At 34.4% G+C, this 25818-nt stretch overlaps 3 protein-coding genes across 3 annotated transcripts; all 3 read right to left on the bottom strand.

Annotated features, from left to right (window-relative positions):
* Nucleotides 1–436: 436 nt before the first annotated feature.
* On the bottom strand, nucleotides 437–15905 carry LOC113855970. Its single transcript, XM_027487599.1, has 8 exons — nucleotides 14553–15905; nucleotides 14326–14447; nucleotides 7940–9296; nucleotides 7041–7903; nucleotides 4817–4831; nucleotides 4139–4307; nucleotides 3994–4089; nucleotides 437–2655 (listed from the first exon to the last, which is right to left on the bottom strand). The coding sequence occupies exons 1-8, from the start codon at nucleotides 15795–15797 to the stop codon at nucleotides 607–609; spliced, it is 5916 nt and encodes a 1971-aa protein (XP_027343400.1). The 5' UTR covers nucleotides 15798–15905; the 3' UTR covers nucleotides 437–606.
* LOC113855969 (scarecrow-like protein 33) lies at nucleotides 15904–16797 on the bottom strand. Its single transcript, XM_027487598.1, has 3 exons — nucleotides 16758–16797; nucleotides 16001–16562; nucleotides 15904–15941 (listed from the first exon to the last, which is right to left on the bottom strand). Exons 2-3 carry the CDS (start codon nucleotides 16560–16562, stop codon nucleotides 15904–15906), a joined length of 600 nt encoding a protein of 199 aa, XP_027343399.1. The 5' UTR covers nucleotides 16758–16797.
* A 3171-nt stretch (nucleotides 16798–19968) lies between these two features.
* LOC113855205 (telomere repeat-binding protein 2-like) lies at nucleotides 19969–25206 on the bottom strand. Its single transcript, XM_027486740.1, has 10 exons — nucleotides 24946–25206; nucleotides 23925–24147; nucleotides 22981–23815; nucleotides 22663–22878; nucleotides 22522–22584; nucleotides 22345–22424; nucleotides 21922–22163; nucleotides 21238–21564; nucleotides 21006–21069; nucleotides 19969–20285 (listed from the first exon to the last, which is right to left on the bottom strand). The coding sequence occupies exons 2-10, from the start codon at nucleotides 24003–24005 to the stop codon at nucleotides 20115–20117; spliced, it is 2079 nt and encodes a 692-aa protein (XP_027342541.1). The 5' UTR covers nucleotides 24006–24147; nucleotides 24946–25206; the 3' UTR covers nucleotides 19969–20114.
* Between the last annotated feature and the right edge of the window lie 612 nt (nucleotides 25207–25818).

Genomic DNA, 25818 nt, shown 5'->3' with positions numbered 1-25818 from the left:
GGGGTAAAAAGTGAAATATAGTTCAATTCTGCAAACATATTACGAGATCCTTAGTGACTCTCGTCGGCACAAAGTATCTCGAAACGTGGCAAATTTTATTGAAGGCCTTTTGAAATGATTCGAGTCATTATTGGCAAGTTAATTGGGAAAGCTCAGATTATTTACAACAAATAAACCTAAAAAAAAAAGGCAATACAATTTATAATGCTGAAGTGAGGTGCATATTGTAAGCGCTGACTTCTTACAGAAGACCATAGGGCAAAACGTGGCACATACATGAAGATATGCTTATCTTATACGAAATTTGCTTTTTGTTTTTTTTCTTCTTTTTCGATTTAGTCGTATAATTTTAACTAGATTTGGTTTCAATTGTGATGTCCTTTTTCTTATTGTACTTCTGTCTTTTCTGAGGATCAGTAGAAAATTTGTGCATCACCTAAAAAGGGGAATTTGTGTCATACGAGCTAGGAAGGAAGTGAATTGAACATCAATATGTAAAATGCAAACACATATGGCTAATGAGAAGTAGAAAAGCATTAGTTTATTGCACTTTTTCTCAGGACCTAAGAGTGGATTACTAGTTACAAGACACCTTCTGGACAGTGCTTAAGCAGGAACCCAAGCAGAAAAAGCATTGAGAATACGCCCTTTCCACCCCTGCAAAACCCACTTGCCATCCTCAGCCACCACAAAATCTTTGTGGTATTCCCTCTTCACCATTGTTTTGGCTTCATTCACCAATTCAGGATCCAACCTGACTTGCTTGAACCCAGCTCTCAGGTTCCTAACCTGCCACTGCTTATAGGTCTCAGGCCTTTCAACCCTCTCTGCTCCTTCACACGCTATAACATTGATGGCATCCCTTCCAAACAACCCTTTCTCAAGCATCTCCCTTTGTGGGTCTTCTCGTTGCACATTAGCATCAAACATGTCAAACAGTGATGAGAAGTGGTAGAGTGCCTCTCTGAACCGAGTCAAGAAAAAGGGTGCACTATAAGTGCCATTGACTACACCATGGATGAAGATGTTCGGATTAATCTTCCTGATCAACTTCAACACAGCATCTCTTGGGCAGTTCACTGTCACAGTTTCATCAGGCAGGTTCCTCAGCCGGTACAAACAGTTAACAACAGTTATTTCATTCCTGTCAATCTTGATATCCTCAAGTCTTATAGTTTCCCATTTTTGTGCAATGCAATTGTACTTAAATGGGACCTTGAACTTCTTGCAGTAGTTCTCCAAACGCCGCCCGGTTTCCTCAACCCTTTCTGCAGGCCGAAATCCTGGCTGAGGAAGATCAATTCCGGTTATGTGAAGCCTTGGAGGACCACCAGGTCTTTCTGACAGTTTCTTGATAAGGCAGGGCCACTGAAAACCATAGCAAATGCCAAAGTCAATAATATGAACACTGCTCTCATTCTTCACAAGACTAATGATTGTCTTGGTTGTCAATAAATTTGACATTCTCTGCAAAGGAGAGGATGTAACAAATAGTTTGTAAGCTTTCAACATATCAGCAGCAGTTGCCACTTCTAAAGGCATATATGATGGTGTCCCAGCAGCCAATCTTGTCTCAAGGCCAATGGCGAAGTAATGAGCCAAACGCTGAAGTCCATCTCCAAAACGTGAAGAGTGTTGCCTAATTTGCTTGAGTAAGTCATTTGCATTCCTTTGGTCATAACTTGCCACAGCCTGTGCACATTGGGTTAGAAGTGTCCACAAATCTACAGCTGTTCCACCTGTGTTGGTGGACCCTTTCTTTGAACGTGAACGTGTTGATTTTCCATTGGATCCTCCTACTGAATCAACAGTTTGTGATGCCTCAATAGCACAAAGGGGGGTTTGACTTCTTCCAGTCTGACATAGCAGCACCTCATCTAAGATCTCTAGTGGTTCTGAATTGTCAGAAAAGACAGCTGAAACCTTGCTGCCTCTACCCTCTTGTTCATCAGAAGTGTCATCCATTCGATAGCTTCTTTTTTCTCGGGATGCTGAAGATGAAGAACCCTCTACCACCACAAGTGGCTTTGTCTGAGACTGCCTGATATTCCAGGTTCCATTATGAAAAAAGCCAGCTTTTTTAAACTCACTAAATGGATCAGGAACTACATGGTAAGTTCTTTCTGGGGAATCAACTAAAGGGGTTTGAAGTTGTAGGAAAGAAGAGTCAAATTCACCCACAGAATTGACCAAGTCAGACTCATAAGAGTTATCAGTGGTGCAGCTGCCATTGCTCTCAAAACTAGCAGTGGGACCAAAGTTTTCATCAGGGTCTGTGATTCCTATGCTTTCATCATGGAAACAAGAAGTGATTTGATGGAGTGATGAAGGGTAACTATGGCCAAGGACATCATAAAAGGATTTTTCTTCAGCTTGGAGTCTCAAACATTCCTGCAACATGCAGGGTTTGCGCTCCAAGTCATCTTCCTCATCCATGAGGATGTCGCTTATGTATCTGAGGATGGGATTGGAATACTTGGTTACCTCAGTGGATTCTCCGCTTGAGCTTGTGCCAGAAGAAGGAGAAGATGAATCATCCAACTCAAAACCATTCATTGCTTGGTTCTGATTTGGAAATACCGAGATAGGACCATGAAAATTCTGCACAAGGGAGTTGGTAGAAAGCATCTTGAAGTCTATCAAGAAATTAGATTTTTATAAAAGATGTATCTGCAGATTGTTTATGAGAAACTAAGAATACCAACCAAAGAGAGAACAAGAACAGGAACAAATGAACAAAGTGAAAAGCACAAATTTTGTTGCGGAATACCTCGTAAACTCAGAGAATCCAACTAAAGTGTAACTGGCACCTATCGATGATTTGAGGTCATATTTTTCTTATATAGAATTTATAAATGATCCATTTTTGTAGTAGGGAAGGTTCTAGGAAGGAGGGTCATAGCCGCCAAGCCCTCTTTTGATATATTTTAATAATACTAATCAAAATAATTGATGATCGAGCATGGGCTAGTAATAGTCACTGTCACACACACGGGAGATAATGTTGTGTGTTCTATAGTCTCCAACCTATGAAGTGCAAATACATTAATAAAAATACGCCTACGAATATGAAGTAGTCAAAAGTACACAGGTGGCAAATGCAAGTGAATTCTTGATCCTCAAATTATTCAATACATCATATTCCTATATGGAGTAGCAGAGTCCAATGTGAATGCACTCGAATTTAATGTTTTCTCGCGTCCCATGATTCCGCACCATGATGGAGTAAACGATTTGTCATCAATATCTTGGGCAAAAGTAAAAAGCATTGTTTGACACCAACTACTTATCACAGAAAAGAAGGAAAAATCAAAGACAACCTTTTTATTTTTCAATGCATAATAACATAATGGCTCATTTTAGATATAACTTCCATTTGAATTTTCAACCATGTCCTTCTATGTTTTGATAGAGTGTAAGATAAAACCAGATACATACCCCCTAGTACAAGTTTTTGTGTTGACTTTTACTTTGTTTTGTCTCTCCTTTTCTATTTGATGCCAAATTCATAATTGGTGCACCATAAATTCACATGTTAATTTTACCTTGACCCTTCCTCAAAGCTGTAGTCTTCTTGAACAAGAAAACATCCACCGAATCATTAAACGTCTAAACCAACACCTTACCACTGGTCTTTTATTTTAATTTTTTCCCCTGCTAAAGAAAAATAGCTAGAATTTTGTTCAAACACAGATAATTGTTAGATGAAAAATAATTATTCATAAAATACAGCTTAAAAGTATAAATAAGTGAAATGCATTGGGAAATAATATAGCTAAGGTTGTGTAATGATTCAAAACAAAAGATATAATCATATATACTTTGTTTATTTAATTTTATCAGGATCTAAGAACCTAGACAAGATGGCTTCAGTATTAAGTTGGGTTGTCACTAGTGGTCCTTTAGTGGAATGAGACAGCATCTGCCCAAAACATTTTTTCTTTACCAAAAGAAATATAAACAAAGAATACCTTAAATCATGTTAGATCATGCAGGAGATGGCGCGGCTGCTGCAGGGAAACCAACTATAGTTGGACATGGATACCCAGAATGTGCCCTTGTATGATTTCCAATTTGGCTTGCACCAAACTGCAATCAGATTAATAATTCATAAATTAACCAATGCTTAATTCTTTACCCTCAAAGTAGAAGGGTTCTTTATAAAAGTTTCAAACAGAGGAAAGGAGTAAACAGGTGCATGCCCCCATGAGAACAAATTGTGTCTTCCCGCACTAAGAACTACATAGTGGAAAATATCAATCATGGGACGGAGGAAAGCGACGTTCAATAAAGAATCGGAACCAATCCTACACAAGCGACCAAAAAGCAAACCTATATACATATTCAACCAATATGCATTAACCTTTAGCAAGGGTGTAAGGACCATGATTTTGTACAGACACACTATAAAACATATTTCTAGTTATTTAGTAAAACTAATTTTGAAAAAATACAAAAGAAAATTGTAGATTTCAATGTCAATTTCATTTTTCTAACTCATAACTTAATGATCCTCTAGAATCAATAATCAAAACTAATTCTCTCAATTTTCATAAAAACATTAACGAAAAGGATGAGAGAGAAATAAACCATTTCATAGAACCTACTCACTGAGATGCCGTTTCTACAACAGCACATTATTAACATTTATAATTAAGCAGCAATTGCTTAATTAAGCAATTATATCTATTAAGCTCTCCAGATTAGGTAGTCTCTAATACAAATTCTTAACAAACAATAGGTATTTATTTTAAAAAGGTGATTAAACACCCTCTATTAGACATGCCCTTGGATAGAAGTACCATAGGACATTTACCCTTTGCCACAGTAACTGTGTAAATCATTGAAGCATTGGTCAAAATAGAAAATTTTCTTTTTTCCTTTTTTAATAACCAGAATCTGTATAAACCATAGAATACAATGGAGTAACAACAAATGGGAGATGTACGAAATTACGAATATGGGTCCACGGTCAGATTGACCCACCTATATTTTTTGTGATCTTTATGAAACACCCAATTGCACTCCTGTCCAATGCACATGTTAAATAGGCACAACATCATGTACCAAAAATATATAAAAAGATGAATGAACACTTCACCAACGGAGGAAAAGCCAGGGGGGAAGTGAAACAAATACATATGCCATTCTAAATTCCTAGAAAATGAAAGCAAACAAGAGTCTCATGTACAAACTTTTCAAATTAAATCACATTGAAATTGAAAGTAAACAACATATATTATTCTATTTAATAATCTTAGCCCAAGTAGGGAGAACAAAATGAATTGAAGCTCTGCAAACAAAATTGATTTAATAAATTGTCCGATTCCACACCTGAACCCTTTGAACGAAACATCCTTCACACCAAACAGAAATCAATTCTATGTCGAATATTCAATGGTTGCAAAGTAGGAAAAAAAACGACTTGCTAAAATGAAAGCAAGAGAATGAAATATATATATATATATATATATATATATTCCACTTTCAGCCATAAAATTATTGAGTTAGGCTCTGTTTTTTTATCTACGAAAACAGAGATTTATTGTGATAAAAAAAAAGAAACCTAAGTCCTTGTTTGTTTTAGTGTTGAAAAATTAGTTCTCACATTTTAATATAAATTTATGACTGAATTATTTAGACACGCCTCAATTCCGTTCGATAATTTAAACTTAAAATTTACCTGACTTCAAATCAAATGAGCCTTAAAATTTTCTCTAGGCGGAAAATATTTCCAATTCCAGTGTAAATCCATTTAGAGCACCAAAAGTTAACAAGCAAAGAACTACATTCTTGATTGCAATTAAAGAGATTTTACAAACACAAAATTGGTGAGAAGCAACCTATAAGAGAAACACTTTAGAACCCTTACATAATCAATACTATTTGGTCACTATAAAGAAAGGGAAGAATTTGTGTGGTGTGCATGCAGGGTCTACAAAGGTAAGAGGGAGGAATGCTACTACTAGTGTAGTGTCAAGAAGAGAGGGCACTTGATGGGTGAAAGATTCACAACATGATCAACAGACTAAAAGGCAAAGTAGAAAAAACTTTCGGGTCCAGACCGTCACTGATCATATACTTCTTAGCAAAGCTTCATGGTCCAGACCAAGCAAATGACATACGTTATATCTGTTCAGCACTGGTAGTTGAAAAAGACATTGTCATACATGGCAAGTTGAAATTGAAAATTTCATTTGTGAAGGAAATAAGCATTGAATGGCACCTGCTTCAAAGGTCAATACTCAATCACATTATTTCTCTTCTCTTAATTGAAAAATACCTGAGATTAGTCAACCAAACGGCATCCAAGCAAAGTTAAAGCAGCATTCAATAATGTTTATATAATAATAGAATGAGCAAATTAGAAGCTATTTTTCCGTTGAGACCCTTCTAGTGGAAACTGAGAGAACTTCATTGGCGCTGAATTAAAATGAAATTTCAGGGACACAAACAAGAAGCAAAGTTGTCACGGTAAAACTAAATGCACAGTCATCCATTTCAAATTAATCAGATCAGCAGCTAATTGATCTCATGACACGAGATGTACAACTTTTTACCAAAATATTTTTTTTAAAGATTTGAAGTGCCTATAATACATGTCAATCGGAGAGAAAAAGGTAAAACATCCTAAAGAACATTTTGACTGTTAATGTTCTGGCATACATGCTAAAAGCCAAAAGGCATTCCTACTCTAACATTCCCTCCTTCTTATCATTGTAGGATTTGGTGCTAATCTGGGAGGAAATTCAGCCACCATTATGCAGTGTCACTAGGTGCAAAGCTGGGAAGAATATTAATCACAGTTAAAAATAGCTCAAGGTTACCTGAAACCATCAAAAGAACACAATTAGAATTTCATTGTTACATCATATATGCTGTACTAACTCTAGCAAGTAGCAACATCCAAACACTACTAAGATTATAGCTCAAAACTAAACCAGGATGAACTATAAAAGTGATGATTAGAAACCTACAAGTAGTTCTTAGAATACCTTTATCAGTATGAGTTCTGAAACAAGAGTTGAGCGACATATCACTATGCCGGCACCCAGCAAGTTGAAGCATACAAAATGCGACCCTTCCAACCTTGAAGCATCCAGTGGTTATCTTCATCAAAGACAAAATCCCGGTGGTACCACTCTCTTAACTTATTCCTAAATTTGGCCATTAGTTCCTTATCGAGTGGGAGCTGCCTAAAACCAGCCCTAGTATTCCTAACCTGCCATTGTTTGTATGTTTCAGGCCTCTCGACCCTCTCAAAAGATTCACATGCTACAACATTCATAATCTCCCGACCCAAAAATTCACTCTCAAGCATCAACCTCCATTGATTGTCACGGGAAATGAGAGTATCAAACATATCATAAATTGCAGAATAATGGAACAGTGCCTCCCTGAAGCGTGTGACGAAGAAAGGGGCGTTATATGATCCATTCACTAAGGAATGAACAAAAATATCTGGTTTCATCTTCCTGATTAAATTCAGAACAGCATTTCTAGGACTGTTCACTTCAATTGTCTCATCAAGCAAATTCTTAAACCTTACCAGACAGTTCACAGCAAGCACCTCATTCCGCTCAATTTTAAGCTCTTCAATTTGAATGGTTTCCCAGTTTCGCGATGCTATGGCCTTGTACTCGAAGGGAACATTGAAACGCTTGCAATACTTGTCTAGACGGCGACCGGTTTCCTCAATTCTTTCTGCTGGACGAAAGCCAGCTTGGGGATACTCTATTCCTGTGACGCGCAGCTTGGGAGGCCCTCCACTTCTATTTGACAAAAACTTGATAAGAATTGGCCACTGGAAACCATAAAGGATACCAAAATCAATAATATGAAGTGTTTCCGCCTTTTCAGCCATTTTCATAATCATCTTATTTGCAAAGAAATGTGCAAATTTCTTGAAAGGGCAAGCTGATATAAATACTTGGTAAGCCTTCAAGAAATGAGTAGCAGTGAAATTCTTGTGGCTCATATAAAATATTTGGGTTCCAGTCCCAGCAGCACCAACCAAGCGTGTCTTTAGAGCTTCTGCAAAATAATGAGCCAGCCTCTGAGATGCATCACCTGATCTAGAAGAATGCTCCCCAATCTGCTTCAGCAGTTCATTAGCAGTCCTGTTGTCACTGGCAGACACAGCTTGTGCACATAGAACCAAAAGGGTCCTCAAATCCACTTCCTTCTTCCTTCCTTGTTTCTTGGAACGAATCTTCCCTCCCTCAAACAAATGTGGTTGTTCACTTAGTTGTGCGTTAATGTTACTATCCACCACCGGTCCATCCTTCTTTTCAGCACACAGTGGCACGTTTTCAACACTAAGCAAAACCCTGTCAAATATTTCAGATATCTCACTCTCCTCCTCAACACAAACCGCATACTGCTTGTTGCTTCTTCCTTCCTCTTCATCATTGCTATCTTGCCGCTCATGATTCTTCCTACCCTTCAACCCATATGATCTCTCCCTCTTCTCTGCTGCCTCTGCAGACACCTTGGTCTTGGTGCTCTCCAACCCAGTGAAAAGCTGAGGCCTTTGTGGAAGAAACTTGCTAGCTTCCTCTAGCCCTCTTCTAAACTGCAACATAGAGTCTGCATCACTAAATATATTTTCAGCCAAGAGCTTGGTTGCAGAAGAATCCAAATCTAATAGTCCGTCACTAATATTAGTCAAACCATGCTGAGGAACTTGCAAAGAGGGCGTGTGGGAAAGGGAATGGAAAGCATAATCACCACCAGAAACAGGTGAATCGGGTGAATGAGGTTTCAACTCATGAGAATTGGCGCTGCTCCCAGAATCAGTGGTGGAATTTGAACCATTCCCATCAGGGCTCTCTAAAGGGTGCTGATTAGGGGAAAGAGGTAGTTTTGGTTCCAAAGCATCATAGAAGGATTTCTCAGTGTGTTGCAGACTCAGAGGGTCATAACACATGCATGGCCTCTGTTCAAAGCTCTCTTCCATGAGAACTTGGCTTATGAACTTGAATGTTTCTGAAAAGTCAGCGTCTTCAAGGGATGGATCCGCTACCGTGGCCATGGCAACATCCGAGGATGCAACAAGTGGCTCTGAGTTGAAGCCTGTATTCGGAGGAAAACCAAGTGGGCCCGCATCGGATGGATAAAAAGTAGGATCAGAGACATGAAAATCCCAATCGTTTGAATCAGAAACTAGCACTAAATTCCCTTCATCATCAAAGTTGTAGCTACTTCCAACAAAGTTTGAATCCATAGCAGGATCACAAAAGGGTCGCAGCAGCAGAGATTTTGAAACACAACAAGTACAGAGAAAAAAAAAAACACTAACACAAAAAGGAAACTATGAGTCTATGACCATGAAAAAGACGACATCATAAAACAAAACAAAAAAAACACCTGAAACAGATTGGAACCGAACAGAACCAAACCAAACTAGTAGGACATGACTATGATTATGACTGAGCATGAATTATAGGAGTTGCAAAGCTATGTGTTGGGTGGAAGCTCAGAAAGAAAGTGGGTTTCATCAAAGGAAGGATAAGGGATTAAAGGTGGCACGAGTAGTAGTTACTGGTCAAGTTGTTGGTGTTATATTATATAGACACAGGACCTCCTCTCCTCTGACTACAACTTTTTAATCATTTGTCATCTGTGATACGCGAATCTTCGCCGAAGTTAATGAGGATGTCAAGAATAAATATTACAAACATCAAAATTTTAATTGTTTGCTAATATATATTTAATTTTTATTAAATATTGCGTTAATATACGATATTTAAAAAAAAAAATTTTAATTAATATGATCTACTGAAATAATATCATATGTTGTGTTACTTTTTAATCAACGAGACTTGCTCCGAAGCCAAATCCATCTTTGCTAAGTGAAAGTATTTTATTCAAGAAATTGGATCAACTGTTTAGTTTGTGGAATTGATCTGAAATTGTTGACGAATTCATTTCGAATATGTTTAACTTTTTTGTTACATATACACTACCAATAGTTTTAACTAAAATAATTTTTGTTTATGAATTTTAAACATATTATATTGTGGTATTAAAATAATAATTATATTTTAAATAAGATGTTTCATTTATGAGATGAGATTACATCTCAAATCCTATAATTTAAAATAAACTCTATTTATGTTCAAACAAGCATGAACTATTGTATCAAAGGGTTCTAGTCGAGTTAAATAGGGCAAAACTCAAATCATAGAATCAACTTTAACCAGAGGTAATTTACTGTAAAACTATTGAGATGGTATTAATTTATTGTATCAAAGGTTTGAAATGATTTTTGTAAGATTTGTTTTTAAAATAAGCTAATTCAGTGAAATGAATTTTATTTAGATAGCATTCTTCTCAACTTAAAATTTTTAAGAAAAATAAAAGAATTCACCTATCAAATGTTTTCTAAGTGTATACGTATAAAAAAAAAAATTATATAAATTTCATATTTGCTTTTCCATATTCCGTGTTTATTTTACTTAATTATTTTTGTGGTATTTTAAAAAAATGGAAAATTTATAATAATATTTTATTTTATTTAATATATTAATAAACCGTCATTTTTAATTTACTTGAGAAAAATAAAATGGATTTTATGTTCATTTACGAGTATATATTTTATATTTTCTTTTATTTTCCCGTAAGGATGGAAAATCAAGAACTTTGTGATTTAAAGAATTTAAAGTTAGAAAAAAAAATTGAAAAAGGTCCAAAATTTAGGTTAAAGGAGTAATACTGCAAAAATTCAAAACCTAATTCATAAAATAAAAGTTACACGTCCATCTTAGTACTACACACCCATGCACATGTTTTACACACTCATGCTTCTGAATATGCATTCTTTTTCTTTTACGTTCTCTGTTTTCTTAAAGTGTCTTGGCACGTTGTTTAGGTTTTAGAATATCTGGAAGAAAGGAATTTAACTTTCGAACTTATTTTTCATCATTATATCATCACTAAGCCCATAATTAAGACATGATGATAAACTTAAGATATAAACTTTGTTTCTAATTTCTTTTTTAATGTTGTAAGTTTATTCTATTGCTGTCTATGTTAGTTAGTTGTAGGAGAAAAACTGATTTAATAATTTACACAATCATCTTAACCGTATATTTTTACTTAGTTATTAAATTAATAAATATATTGACATTCAGAGTTTTATCTCATGTATTATCTTGCAAGATCAATGGCAGTAATTAATTTTAAAAAATTATTAGTATTTTATGATCATTGAACAATAATAGAATTGGAATACATATTCAATAATTGGTTAGAGAAATATAAAACTATAAAAAAATATATGAATAAAATAAATATTTAAATAAAGTAAAACATTCTGAATTTTTTCACACTCGCAATTTTTTTATTTAAATAAAGTAAAACATTCCTCATACTATCTAGCAGACGTGGTATCATCGTAAGGATGAGAACTTTCCAACCTAATCAGGTCACATAAAGTGTCTTATGTCTGTGTCAATTTCAATATTTCACAAAACTTGAGCTCTGAAATGAATCTCAACATCGTATGGGTATCCTATTTGGAAGCTACTGGTTCCTAACAAGCTGAACATACTTATTGGCAACTTATGCACAAGAAAGTTAGAAATGAATGAAGCTCTTCACCAACCACTATTGAATAAAATCAATAGAGATGCTATCATGTAATTTGTGATGTTGGATCTGACTTTTTTACAGTGAAGCTGTCTATTATTTAAGAAATCTTTTATGCTTATAAAACTTCTTCATTAATGTTTAAATGAAGAAATTAATAAATATCTTGTATATTTTAAAATGATAAATATATACAATGTCTTATTCAATACTTATTTTATAAAACAATGGATAAATTATTAAGAAAACCATTAGAAAAATAAAGTAAAATTATTTTAAAAATTAAGATACAATTATCTTATTACATAAAAAATTAATAGTTAAAAATAATAAATTTATTATTTATTATATATGTAAATCACATTTTAATAGTTAATTTTTTATTAATATTTTAATTACATTTTATTCTCGATTCATCCATATCATGGTTTATGTTTCTGCAAAGGATATATTCATTTTTCTATAATTTCTATCTTTGTGTTTTGCTATAACGTCCTTGTAGAATATTGAAGATTCTTATTGTGTATAAAGGAGAAGGTACTTGCAAATACACTCTGATAATAAAGTTACTGTTCGATATAGAATAATAAATACTATTAAATATTCTCAAGTTAATCCTTATACATGTCTTTTTTATTTTTTTTATAAGCATAATATTGAACTAATAGACTTGATAAGTGAATACTAAATTATCTTTCTACTTGCTTAAATAATTATCTTTTTTTATTAATTAATTATTTTAATTAGCTTGTTAATTTATTTTAATATGATCGAAAGAGTGTTGGTACTTCACATCTAAAAAATAAGGCTGTAAGAGTGTAAGTACCTTTCATCCTTAGGTAAGATTTAAAAGGTATTTAGTATTTTTTTTTTTTGTAAAAATAACTGAGTAATATTTAATCCAATTTGTATTTTGGTAACTTATTTTAATCCTTACGGTGTGGACGAGATATTTAATTGGGAAAATAAAAATTATAATATAATTAACTGTTTTAAATGTTCTGGATAAAGGATTTTTTTTACGAGTGAAAACTGGCTTTTGAAACGTACGCAAAATAAACAGTAAAACAACATATACATAAAGATTTAAATTATCAAAGTCAACATTCTTAGATAATAAACTCAAGTTTGTTTTTGTTCATCTGAACACGTGTTATATATGTATATAACTAAGATGAACATCTCTTATGAGAAGAGATTGTATAAAGTAAAAATTTATTTATTTTTAATTTAAATTAATATATTTTATGAATATGATTGTCTCAAAATTAATATCAAATAAAGTCTAACTTTACACGAGGAGTTAATGCCTTAAAAAAATAATATATATATATTTTTTTAAAATAGATAAAAATAAGTATCTTTTTAATCACATTTTTATAATTACTAAATTTTGATAAAATTTGATAAAAAAGTATTAAAATAATATATAAATATAATTACTAAACAGTTTTTTTTTCCTAAAAATATTTTTAGCAATTTAAAACTCATAAAATTCAATTTCTGGTGCTTAAAACAGTTTAAGTTAAAAAAAATCAGAAATCTGCTGTGAGTTGCCTTTTTAGGAAGCATGTATGTGTTTGTTGTGTGTCTTATCTGTTTCTGCTTAAAAATATTTATCACCACTATTAGTTAAGTAATTTTAATATAAAATACCCCTTTTATTTTTACTTCAAATTAATAATAAGTTATTTAACTAAAAAAATTAAATTAAATTATCAATAAACACATGCCAAAAGCAATATACACCCCTAACATATTATAGATAAATTATTTTATTTGGACGTCATGATCAAGACGAAATAATATAACTAGTAAATTGTTTGTTACTTAGTTCCCAAGCCTTCCAACTTTCTCAATCCGTACGCAAAAGGTAAATCTTTGAGGGGAACAAGTCTTTATTTGAAATCAACTATGTACTAATTTTTAATAATAAGCTATTTGAATTCAATTCAAGAGTTTTCAAAGACAAATGCTTTCTGGACATTTTCGCGTGGGTGTGACAAAAGAGGCAAAACACATCCATGCACACACTCACACATGTTATGCACACCCGTTTAAATTGGTCACACACGCATATTGTGGAATGCAACTCTCTGACAATAAATTAATTAATGAGGTATGTATTGGGAAGCAGAAGAACATGCAATGACGAAATTACGTTTGGATTCAGCACAAAGGGGGTTGACTCAAAGGAGGGAAGTCAATTTTATCCTCTCACATATACTGAAAGGCTAATCAGCATACTGGTTGACTCGCTAACTCAAGTTTGCGTATAAATTTAAACTGTTTTAGATATTTTAGATCTGATCACATTTAAAATTCTAAATTTATATAAGGCTACAAAAAGGATTTTTTTTTTATGGAGTTGGGCCTCTCTCCCCTACCAACATGGATCTTTTCTGCAAACTATTTTGGCATTGCATCCTATTTCTTTTTAGTATTTCCATCTGCATACTTTGAGATAATATTTTTAAATTATGATGTCAATGCGTCGTATGAGATGGAAAAGGAAGAGAGACAGAAAGAAATGAGAAACTGAGTGTACAAGATAGTGTGAAAATACTAGGACTCATTCTCTATATAGCATCCATTTCCTTGTCCTGCCACGTTTGTTTTTGTGATGGTTTTAAAACTTAACAAATTATTAAACTGATAAGGTATTGGTCTATTGGATGTGAGGAACCAGCACTGCTGAGAACATGGTGGTCAAAATCATAGGGGTATGTTTACTTGTTCTTTGTGGTATTGTTTACGGTGTACATATGTTGAGAATGTTCTACTTCATTTTGACATTGTTCAGGGCTTTCAACTATATCTGTAGAATTGCTAGACATGTAATGATACTGAAAAAGCTACATATTGAAAGAAATTAACTATTTTTGGTTCAAGTAGATAAACAATTGTGTGTAAGAGGAGATTTTGTAATGTGGAAGTTATACATAGTGTAAGGCCTATGCTGGTATCCAACAGGAGGAAGCATGTAGGATTCGGCCCTTCCAACCCTGTAGCATCCAATTGCCATCCACATCAGACATAAAGTTAGTGTTGTGACCATCACCTCTCAACCTATCCCTTAATATATCAATGATTTGGTGATCCAAAGGTAGCTGCTTAAACCCACTTCTCATATTCCGAAGCTGCCATTGCTTGTAAGTCTCAGGCCTCTCAACCCTCTCACTACCTTCACAAGCTATAATATTCATTACTTCTCGCCCAAACAACTCCTTCTCAAACATAAACCTCATGGGATTTTCACGAGCAACATTGATGTCTAATATGTCAAAAAAAGCAGAATAATGAAATAGTGCCTCCCGGAACCGTGTCACAAAGAAGGGTGCATCATAGCAACCGTTGACTATACCATGCACAAATATATCAGGATTTGCCTTCTTAATCAAACTCAAAACAGCATCCCTGGGATTATTCACCACAACTGTCTCATCAAACAGGTTCTTAAACCGAAACATGCAATTCACAGCTACAAATTCGTTTTTCTCTATCTTGAGATCCTCAACTTTGATGGTTTCCCATCTCCTTGCAATGGCATTGTACTCAAATGGAACATTGAAGCGCTTGCAATAACCTGCAAGCCTATGTCCTGTCTCCTTCACCTTCTCCTCTGGTCTGAAACCAGGTTGTGGCAGCTCTATCCCTGTGATGCGCAACTTGGGTGGCCCACCGGCACGTTTTGATATACGGTTGATAAGTGCTGGCCACTTGAATCCATAGCCAATACCAAAGTCTATAATGTGAAGGGTTTCAGCCTCCTTGGCTAGATTCCAAATTGATTGGTTAGCAAACATTATTGCTAGCTTTTCAAATGGGCACACTGAAGCATACATTTGGTAAGCTTTTATCAGGTCTTTGGCTGAGATTATTTTGTTGGATAGAACACTATAAACATGCAAACCTGTGCCAGCCAAGCGTGCTTCAAGGGCATTTCCAAAGTAATGTGCAAGCCGCTGAGTTCCATCGCCTATTATTGAAGAATGCTGCCTAATCTGCTTTAGTAACTTATTAGCATATGAAAGATTATCAGAAGCACTAGCTTGAGCACAAAGCATCAATAGGGTCCTCAGATCCACAACTTGCTTATCATTTCCACCACCTTCCTGAAAGGTCATATTAGGAGGTGTTCCTTTTCCCAGCCCAGTGCCTAATAGTACCTTATCAAATAATTCAGATAGCTCACTGTCATCCATGTAAGTTGCTGGTTGCTTCCTTCTTCTCTCTTCTTGCAATTCCGCTTCATGTTCTTCCCACTCCCGATTCTTCCTTCCTTTTGACACGGACAGACAATAATCTCTTTCATGGGTTTCTGTTTCTGTTTCTGTCTTGATTACAACCTGCGTAGCCTTTCCGGAAAAAGGGAAAAAGGTTGTTTTTCCTGGAGGGAACACGGTACCTTGCTTTAAACCTCTTTCCGATTGTGTTGATTCAAGAAATCCCGACATGGGATTCCCCGAGAAACTGTTAAGGAAATATTTGGTGGTGGGGGTTGACTTTGACTGGAAAACAAAGTAAGGAGTAATAGGAAAAGTAATTGGCAATGTTGGGGGCTTGTAATTGTACTCAACGTTACCACACTGAGACTCGGCGGTGTTGCTGGTACTGGTAGTGCTGTAACCACTGCCAGCACTGAAAGTACTATAATCATTAGAGAGAGTTTGGTCAGGGCTCTCCACGCTGGGGTAGTTTTGAAGATGATGGTGTACGGATGAAGAAGAAGAAGAAGATGATGATGAAGAAGATGAAGAAGAAGAAGAAGAAGAAGGGTAGTTGTGGCCAATGACCTCATAAAATGATCTCTCAGCATCTTGGAGAGCTAAGGAATCTTGAAAGATGTTGTATTTGTCGTCCATGTCCTCTTCCATGAGCATTTGGTTTATGTAGCTAAGGACAGTGGCAGAGAAGTCACTCTCTTCCTCCGCACTATTGATGGTGCTGGTGGAGACTCTATTATCCATCTATAAGTTAATTACAAGGAGAAATAAATGAACCAATTCTCTAAGTTAGTGTCCAAAAAAAGGGAGCAAGACCAAGGATTTAATAGCATATCATATAAAAATGTTGTTTATGAAAAATTGGGGAAACTAAATTGACAAAGAAAGAAAAGGATTAAAGGAAGTAGTTTAGTTTGCAATTGAGCAGCATACCAATACCAATAACCACAAGGAGGAAGAAGGTTTGCTGCATAGGAAGCTTGAGTGTGCCTGCTTTATATATTATGTTGCGGACGAATTTTTCCTGGGAAAGATATAACGTGACTCAAGTCCAATTTATACCCTTCAAACCTATGATTTCTGCTCAGAGCGTGCGACCCTGTTTGCACAGTGGACTTCTCATCACTTTTTACTCAACAAATGCTACTTTTTGAATCACTAAATCTATTACATTTATTTTTAGTGATACAAATAATAAAATTAGCAATTATACCATGATTATTATTCTGTGTAACTCGTTCAAATTCAAAACTGTGATAATAAAGTCTTTGTTAAATGATTTTAATATTATTTAAAAATTTAATTAATAAGCATAGGTTTGTTAAATGATGTTAAAAGTGTTTTATTTTCCCTTACAAGCTTATACTCCCTTCTCCCATGGCAGCCCAAGCCATCCCTCTATTTAAGTACTCAAACCCTAACACGTTTCAAAAGTCCATACACGAATCATTAATCCATAACCAAGTGCTTTGGAAAGCTAAACGTTTTTCATTGTTGTGTACGAGGCCCACTTGCTCTTTGCATACTCTTCCTTCAAAATGATCATTGGCATGCAGCATGCATTAGCTAGGCATAGAGTTTTGAGGATTCATCTCTAGTTTATCTCTAGTTTGTCCCAATGTACGAAACAGCAAAAGAGGCCAGCCACCTATAAACGGTAAAATTAACAGCAATGAGAATGACCAAAGTGACTATTTGAAATAACGTAGAATACTAGCCTTGACAATTTATTTTAATTTATTTTTACAAAATGTGAGAGCACTAGTTTGTGTTAAAAAAGTGAACCACCTGGAAAGTTCTCACACTATGAATGGTTTTATTACAATGTACAAATTCATTCGGGGAGGCTACTATCATAAACTCAACAAATAAAATAAAGTTAAAATATTTAAAAAGTAAAATGCATTTGGCTTTATGGGTATTTCATTTTCTCATATGAAGTGGAGAGTGTTGATAATTGCAGTGTGTACAGAAGAAAGAGAGAGTGTTGACATGTGGAATGATAATGAAACAGAAGCCGCAAGAGAGGCACCGGCCAGGAAGGAGAAGGTTGAGATTTGTTAATCCTTCTAAACAAGAGATCACCACCGGCCACTTCTACACATGTCATATTTTTCCGGCGAGTCAACTTGGTTTGTTGACTATGCTATTGCTTGCTATACCTTCCCTTAGTACTTTCACTGTCCAGTTTCCCCCAAAAAAACAAAACAATGTTAAGTTTAGTTTCACTTTAAATAATATATTTGAATGTTTGTATTGAAAACTTCACTGCAATTAAATTACACTTGGGAGGATTCAGATCCTAGTCCTTAACATTTGTTTGATAGGATGCAAGGAAAAAAGAAAAAAAATTAATTAAAAAAATAGGTTGAAGGAAAATTTTATTTTGTAAACGTTCATTTTTTAATTTAATTTTTAAAACCAAACAGTTTAAAAACAACACTCAATTTTAGTTAGTATGATGTCTAGAATGTCCCTAAATGTTCTACAACATGTTTGCAAGTAGACGATGGATTTACCTCTAACAAATATTATTTTTCAGGGTGCTTGAAGATTTGGATAAAAATAATTCAATACTTCAGTTGGTAACATATGATGAATGATCATAACACTAAGTAACAGAGAAACAGAGTATATTTATATGCTAAACAAATATTATTTACTTTAGTATATTTATATGCTAAACATACATGTCAGGCCACGAACAGAGAAACAGAGGTTGTCTGCTTAATGGGCCTTTATACACATCAAACAGGACTTTTCCTATTTTAAACTCTAAAAGCTAAAAAAAAGAAGCTCTAATAAAAGCTCTGATATCTCAATTACTTATAGATCAATGTCGCATGATAGAATTGAGTAATTAATTGCTAAAAATTAAATAAGAGTATTTTAGTAGATAGAGTTTATCCATAAATATAATATAGAGGTATATATTTAGTTTTGTGTTCTTATTTTTACATATATCAAAATAACAAGTAATATAGACCAAGGAGAGTACATCACAAAATACTAACATGAATAAAAATTTATATAAAATTGAAGCTTACTTGCTGATTCAAAATTAAAATTATAAAATATAATCCAAACAATATATTTTGAACGAACTTTTATCTTTAGGGCCTTTTAACATTACATTATCAACACTGATGAGGGCAGCCACAATCCCTATCCTCAATAGGGTCTTTTTTTATTATTATGATTTTAAAAAAAAACTAAAATATGGGATTTTTGATAAAATTACTAAAATATGTTTTTTTTTAAATTGCTATTGACAATTTTTGACTACTTTTTTCAAAAATTGTCAATAGTAACTCTTAATAATTTCTTTTTTTTTAATTTTTTTAAAAAAATTGCCATTGACAATTTTTAAACCTTCATCACTTTTTCAATTTTTCTTTCTTTTGCGTGATTTAATAATAATATAATAATCGATTCTATAAATCTATGAATTTTTCTAACTAAATCAAATAATTTATTTATTTTATTATTGATAAAAAATTTCATATATAACTAGAACAATCCCCAAATTAACCGGATTGAAGGTATAACATCATTTGTGAACTTTTGTACTTACATGGCAATTTTTAAACATCATATTTTTGTAATTTTTCAAAAAAAACCATATTTTTGTATATATAATTTTTAAATACCATGTTTAGAAAAATAATCCGTCTTAAAACAATTAAATCAAAATTACATCAAGTTTCCACGAAAGGGTTGACCATGAAATCGATGCGATACGGATTGCCAACAGATAATAATAATAACAACCGGGATGAATATAATAAATGACATTTTAATGTGATTAAGGATACATATTAATAATCATTAAATACATCTTATTAAATTCTTTAAATTATCATAAAAAATAAGCATTGAATACTTTTTATGATTTGAAGACTATATTTTTATTTTTAATAAAAACGTTATATTTTAAAATTCTTAACATTGACTCTAGGACACACATTAGAAAAATCGTATTATTTTTTATATATAAATACTAAAAAGGACAGATAAAGTGTCATGGTGAAAATTGTAATAGCAAGCACTTTATTGCATCAACCATTTACAAGAGAATATTACATAAATTCTCTCTAGGCTTCACCTTCCTTGTTATCATATTTTTACATGATAGATAAAGTGACAGACATTGTACTAAAAAAAAAAGAAAGTGATGAACAGATATTTCATAAATACATGAAGAAAAAAAATGTCATATGATGCTTTTAATGATTAAGGGTCAGAAACCTGAACGACCAACCCATCTAAAAAGCCACGTGCTGCTGTCAACCCTTATTAAAGGAGAAGGCAAGTTTTTGGCTGCTGCTTGAGCTGTTGCTTAGTTTGCTGCTGGGACCAATATGCATGAGCAGTTAAGACCCTGTCCAAAAGTTCTTGAGGAACAGGCTCTCCCCTCCTTTGCTGAGGGGATATTCTCGCCGTGTGCACCAGTGTTTTCCATTTATCCTGCACTATTCCATACCTATATCACATGCCAATACTTTTTTATATGCTGTCCTTGCTAAATAAGGGAACCAAAATCATACTAAAGAAAGTGACCTTGTTCTTTTCTTTTTGGATCCCACCACTATCTTACCTTGTTTGTTTGCAAAAAGAGATGAAGTATAATAATCATTATTTTCATGTATCAATTCTAGTGTGGTAAACAATAAATTAAGTAGCTAGAAAAAGCATTAGGCAATGACATGCACATGCACAGGAGAAGTCGTGTCGGGTTTATATTGGAAGGAGCACTTGAGGTACCAACCAAAGCATGAGATCAGTAATGAAGCAATAAATTGTTTACCTAGTTTACAAGATATTACTTGCCTTCATACAACGACTAAATTGTTTTTAAATAAGGACACATGATAACAAATCATTAAATACTATTATTTTAGAAATTATAGAATTTAATATTATCAATACATTGAATCTAGTAACATCTTATAATTTCTAATAAAAACTTACTATGTATAAGTTCTTATTATGTGTTTTAAAACACACATTAGAAAAATTGTTAAAAGTTCCCGGATGCTGAAGAAGAATGTGTGCCACCCAAGAAGCTTTAAGTGTGACAACCATGTTTGCTTCAACAATCCATTTGAGTAAGAGTACAATCCAATAACAAAAATGTTACTATGCAGTAAGAACGTAGCTATGTATAAGGGCCACAAAAGATTTTACCTTCAAATCCACATATGTACGATGCTTTGCATTATCAAAAGCTTGAAGTTTAACATCACGCCACCTGATACCCACCCCAAAAAGAAATTAATAAGGGGCAAATGCACATTGGAAAGCCAGAAGCTAAAGACAACTTTCTATTACACATACTCTGAGCCATGCACACAACTGACTAAATAATACTAATCGTCATCATTAAGTTGGATCAAACAATGGCTGATGTAAATCTTACCTTCCAGTTCCCAGTTTCTCAACTGCTTGAACCAGTGCTTCCACCTCAGCAACAGAAAAAGGTCTACGAATTCGGCGCTGTGCAATCTCATTTCGTTTTGACTTTTGGTGCACAGGTAGCACAGCTAGTGCCTCCACACGCATCTCAGGAATAGTAATAAGTTCTTTGGAATCTGTCACTTTTTTTTCAACCAAATTGTTGATGGGAGAAGGTGCTGAATCATGATCACTTTCAACAAGGTTACCTAAACTGGTTACTTGATGCTCACCCGACATGTCCAAAAAGCCTTGACTCTTCTGATGAATTACAGCTGGACTGGAAAGATACCTAAATATCAACAATCTTTTTTTAGATAAAAACCGGGATGATAATTTAAAAAAAAAACAGATTGAAAGAAATTTAATGCAGTATATGAAGATGAGTTATGTTAGCAGCAAATATTGTAGAACTCCCATAGTTCATAAAAAGTGAGGTGGGACCCTCAATTTTGATGAAGAAACGAGAGAGAGGAAAGTTGTCGATTGATTTCATGAGTTACGTAAGGGAAATATTATTTGCAAGTAACATTTCCATGAAAAGATCTCCAAGGAAAAATGATATGTCATAAAAAAATGCAGAGGCAGTGGAGCCAAAGCATTGATGCAAGTAATGCATTAATGCAGTCAATGGAAAGTTATGCATTACCCAATTAAAGGCTGAGGCAAATCTGCACTATGAGCATGGAGAGAATCTGTAGCACATGCAGGTGGTAGGTTTTGTGAAGAATTAGGCTCCAAGGTGAAGCCCAAAGCATCCAGTTGGTTATCAGGAGAAATTCCAGTCTGAAGTAGAGTTTTAGTGTCATCTCTAACCTTCTTTCCATGGAAAATCATGCCAACACGCAATCCACCTCCAAGTACAGATGTCACTGCCTCCATCACTGTTTTCTGCAGAGCAATTTGTTGTAAGAGCTGCAGCCCAACTTATGTGAAAGTTGCAATAATGATAATGCCACATGATGAAACAGCATTTCAAGAATACACATACAGAAACAGATGCCATTCATCTTTAACATCTAAATACAGGAGACAATGATAACATATATGGCAGAACAGAATTTTATTATACCTTCAAGAATCCAATGGTTGCAGTTTCTGGAATCTCAATAAAAAGCTCCGGCACTCTAAATGATTTGATCCTAAGCTTCACTGATTAAAATAAAGACATCTTCATGTAAGAAACCCTTTGAAGACATCAGTCAAGTCAAAGAGTACATAAAGAATCACTCCCTCAATCTTCCCATACCATGAGAATCTCTAGATCGTAATGCAGAGTGTTGATGTGCTTCCAAGGATGACATTCCAGGACCTACATCAAAGATTTTTAATTATTTAGAAATAGGTTCCTGAGATCAATAAATCAATATAAAGTCATTTAGAGTAAAACCTTTGCACATCCCAGAAGATGAACATGAAACACCTTGATTCATGTCATTCTCAGGTGAATAATAAGTGCCACCACTTCTGAAATATCCGTTAGAATTTGTAACAGAGCTACAGTTAAAAAGCTTCCTCTTTTTGAAAGGAATATTCATTTGAGATCTTTGGCGCTTATAATAGTTCTTCCTACTGCTGTAAACTGGCTTCAAATTTCCATCCAAAACTAGCATGTTTAATTTGAAAGCAGATTAATTAACAAGCAAAGAAGCATGATGGATGAAGAAACAAGAAAGGCAATAATTTCATATGGTAAGCATGAACTCACCGTCGTTAGATAGGGTATCATGCTTTGATTCTCGAGCTACTTTACAATATTTAGAAGCCAATCTTTTTTTGATTTTTCTATCACCTATACAAGTAATTGGCCTAAGGGGCTTTATTTTGGTACTGGGGTGAACACACCCAGAAAAGTTTTCGTCATCATCTCTACTAACTACTAGTACACTGTCACAACCTTTGGACAATGAGCTACAAGGTATGCCGTCATCATACCCAGACAACTTGGCATTGCCACCCAAGCTGATCAATGCTGGAGGTTTTTCATTTAAGGGATCCTCAAAACAGCACATCCCAGTCTCATTATCAATGGGAACCTTCTCAAACTTATGCAACTCATCCTTTACTTTACTTACATCACTATCTAACTTGCAACCACTATTCTCTGGACACCCAAAGGAACCTAATTCAACTTTGCCAGCAAAATTTTCCATTCCATTTTGGCTTTTTCCATCCACCAGTGTCTCAGCAACAAACCTCTCTGAGCAACTAGAACTTGTTACTATAGAAGCAATGCATGAATGACCATCAATTTCACAACGCGGAAGTTCCTTCACAGAACAATTTTGATCGTATGCTTGTGAAGAAAGATTAGAGAAACATTTTCTGTCACTACTTCCTTCATCAGAAAGCTCAGCTCTTGATGGTTTATTTGCATCCTGGCACTCCTCTTTAACAAATCCATGTCTATCCTTTTCCGATGATCTATCACTGGATGCTGATGGATTCTGTTTTTCTTGCAATAAATTGCCAGCTATGGTGGCCAATAAGTCAAATGCACACATTTGATTGTCTTCCAACCTTCTTTGAAATGTAGCCCTCCCCTAGAAAATATTTATTAAAAAAAAATAAAAATACATTGATTGCTTTCATACTCTCTTAAGTATATAGATAATAGTAATCAGCCCCAGATGAGAAATAGATCTTATTTACCCTAGCTGATCGTGGAGTTCGGGGCTTGGTTGGCACCTCATTGCCATTAAAGCTATAGTCTAGCCTCTTCTGCACCACCATATCTCAGGAACCATGCCAATATTAGGATTTATCAAACGCAGAACATTAGAAATCCAATATCCATTGTCAAATAAACTTGAACTTTGGGGGTTGCTTGACCCCACCGGTCCTAATTGGAAAGCCTGACAGTAAACAATTCCAACTGATACATTAAGGAAACTAATTCAGTCACTTCCACCGGATCAAAGCACCTTAACGATAAAGGCCATTGATTAAATATATGTGCATGCATTTGTAATCATTTTACCAACTAAGAAAAAAAAAAGTGCCAAATACCAAAACAATAAAACCTTTGCACAGAGAAGTAAACAATGAAAACAGATTCAAATGAAGACACAATAATTAAGCTGGGAGTAAGAAATAATTTGCAGAAATAAACCCTATACAGCAACAGTTTCTGAGAAGTACAAAGGTGAAATTAAAAAAGAAAAAAAAATAGGACGGAAAAGTTAAACAATAACACAAGAAAGGGATTCCAAAACTCGGCTAGATTCCAAACACGTTCACGAGAGCAGAACTAAACTAAATTCAAACCAAAAGAGATCTAAAACCAAGGAAGAAGATCGATCTCAGAAAACCACCAATTCACCAACCAAAAGCAAAGCACAAGCAAATCAGAGATCAAATCATCAAAAGCTTGATTTGATGAAAATGAAGGACCAAACAAACTGAGGACGTTCTAAACGGAGAAACTGAAAGTGAAACACGAAACCGAAACAACTAATAAATTGTGAAACATCAGAGGAAAATTTGGTCGCAGGAAGCTGAAAATTCAGGTATCAGGACCAAAAACAGTACCCACATAAAGTTATGCGTCAAAATTCCAACTTCTTCCTGAACCAACCAACGTCATCTCAAACCCCAAGGATAAACCCAAAAGTTCAAAAAAACTTTCCGTACTTCAGAGAAACAAAACCCATCAAAAGTTCAACACGATCACCTCTTGTCTGTGCAAAGATCAAAGCTTTTACTCCCGAAGATATGAAATTTCGGCAAATTTTGTGAACTTTGAATTGAATGTGAGATTTGGGGGGGGGGGGGGAATTGTGAGAGAGAATTCAAAGTGAAACAGAAAATTATTTAACCCCAGAAAAAAAGGTGTGTCATTTTTGGAGGGTACCCATTTGGAAATTTGAATTTGTGAGGTTTTCTCACTCTCATTCTGAATCAGTTTATGATGCTGTGAATCGCTAAAAGCAAAACCCTGTGAAAACCACCAAAGCTATGGCTTAAACCCCAAGAGTTTATAGCATGTCATTGACCCTGACCGTGTGTCAGTGCCACCGGAGCTATCGGTGATTGCAGAGAAGGCCACCGGATATAGTAGGTGCATGGTAAAGGCACCAAAAGACCGGTTCCACGCACTTCGGTGAGCCACTGCGCCAACAGATCCCGACACGTGGCTCCCTTTTGGATCCTGTGGTTGCTTCTGGTCCGCACGATCGTGAAAGACGCTCGCTCACTCACATTTTCATCTTTTACTCCCGCCATATTTAATTACTCTCAACTCTAATTCGTTATTAGGATTAACTCCATCTCAACTAAATTTATCCATTTTTCTATTAAATATTTTAAAATTTTAATTACTATAAAAAATACGTATTCTTTTTTATGATTTTAAATAATAAATATTTCTTAATTATTTTTTTACTTTTTAATATGTACCTTTAAATCCATGTTAAAAATTATGTTTATTTATAAAGTGAGTTATCTATCCTTAATTTTTTAATATATTAATATCGTTGTACATTCAAAGTTAAAATAATTAATTTTATTTTTATAATTATAAATAAACTCACTTAAAATTCATTTT

The sequence above is a fragment of the Abrus precatorius genome, unplaced genomic scaffold (assembly GCF_003935025.1).
Source record: "Abrus precatorius isolate BTA unplaced genomic scaffold, Abrus_2018 Scaffold11, whole genome shotgun sequence".
Lineage (NCBI taxonomy): Eukaryota > Viridiplantae > Streptophyta > Magnoliopsida > Fabales > Fabaceae > Abrus > Abrus precatorius.
Note: the sequence above shows the minus strand (reverse complement) of the source record. Positions and strands in the feature narration are given on the sequence as shown.

What these genes read in the sequence shown, in the direction of transcription:
- LOC113855205 (XM_027486740.1), bottom strand. Translation starts at nt 24,005, where the DNA reads ATGGTGGTGCAGAAGAGGCTAGACTATAGCTTTAATGGCAATGAGGTG. An exon ending in CAACCATTGGATTCTTGAAG is followed by an intron (nt 22,164 to 22,344) that starts GTATAATAAAAT and finishes ATTGCTCTGCAG; the next exon opens with AAAACAGTGATGGAGGCAGT. An exon ending in GAGAAACTGGGAACTGGAAG is followed by an intron (nt 21,070 to 21,237) that starts GTAAGATTTACA and finishes GGTGGGTATCAG; the next exon opens with GTGGCGTGATGTTAAACTTC.
- LOC113855969 (XM_027487598.1), bottom strand. Translation starts at nt 16,562, where the DNA reads ATGGATAATAGAGTCTCCACCAGCACCATCAATAGTGCGGAGGAAGAG. An exon ending in GGAAAGAGGTTTAAAGCAAG is followed by an intron (nt 15,942 to 16,000) that starts GTACCGTGTTCC and finishes AAGGCTACGCAG; the next exon opens with GTTGTAATCAAGACAGAAAC.
- LOC113855970 (XM_027487599.1), bottom strand. Translation starts at nt 15,797, where the DNA reads ATGGATGACAGTGAGCTATCTGAATTATTTGATAAGGTACTATTAGGC. An exon ending in AACAATACCACAAAGAACAA is followed by an intron (nt 9,297 to 14,325) that starts GTAAACATACCC and finishes TTTTTGTGTTAG; the next exon opens with TGTTTTTTTTTTTCTCTGTA. An exon ending in CAGCAGCCGCGCCATCTCCT is followed by an intron (nt 2,656 to 3,993) that starts GCATGATCTAAC and finishes CATCTTTTATAA; the next exon opens with AAATCTAATTTCTTGATAGA.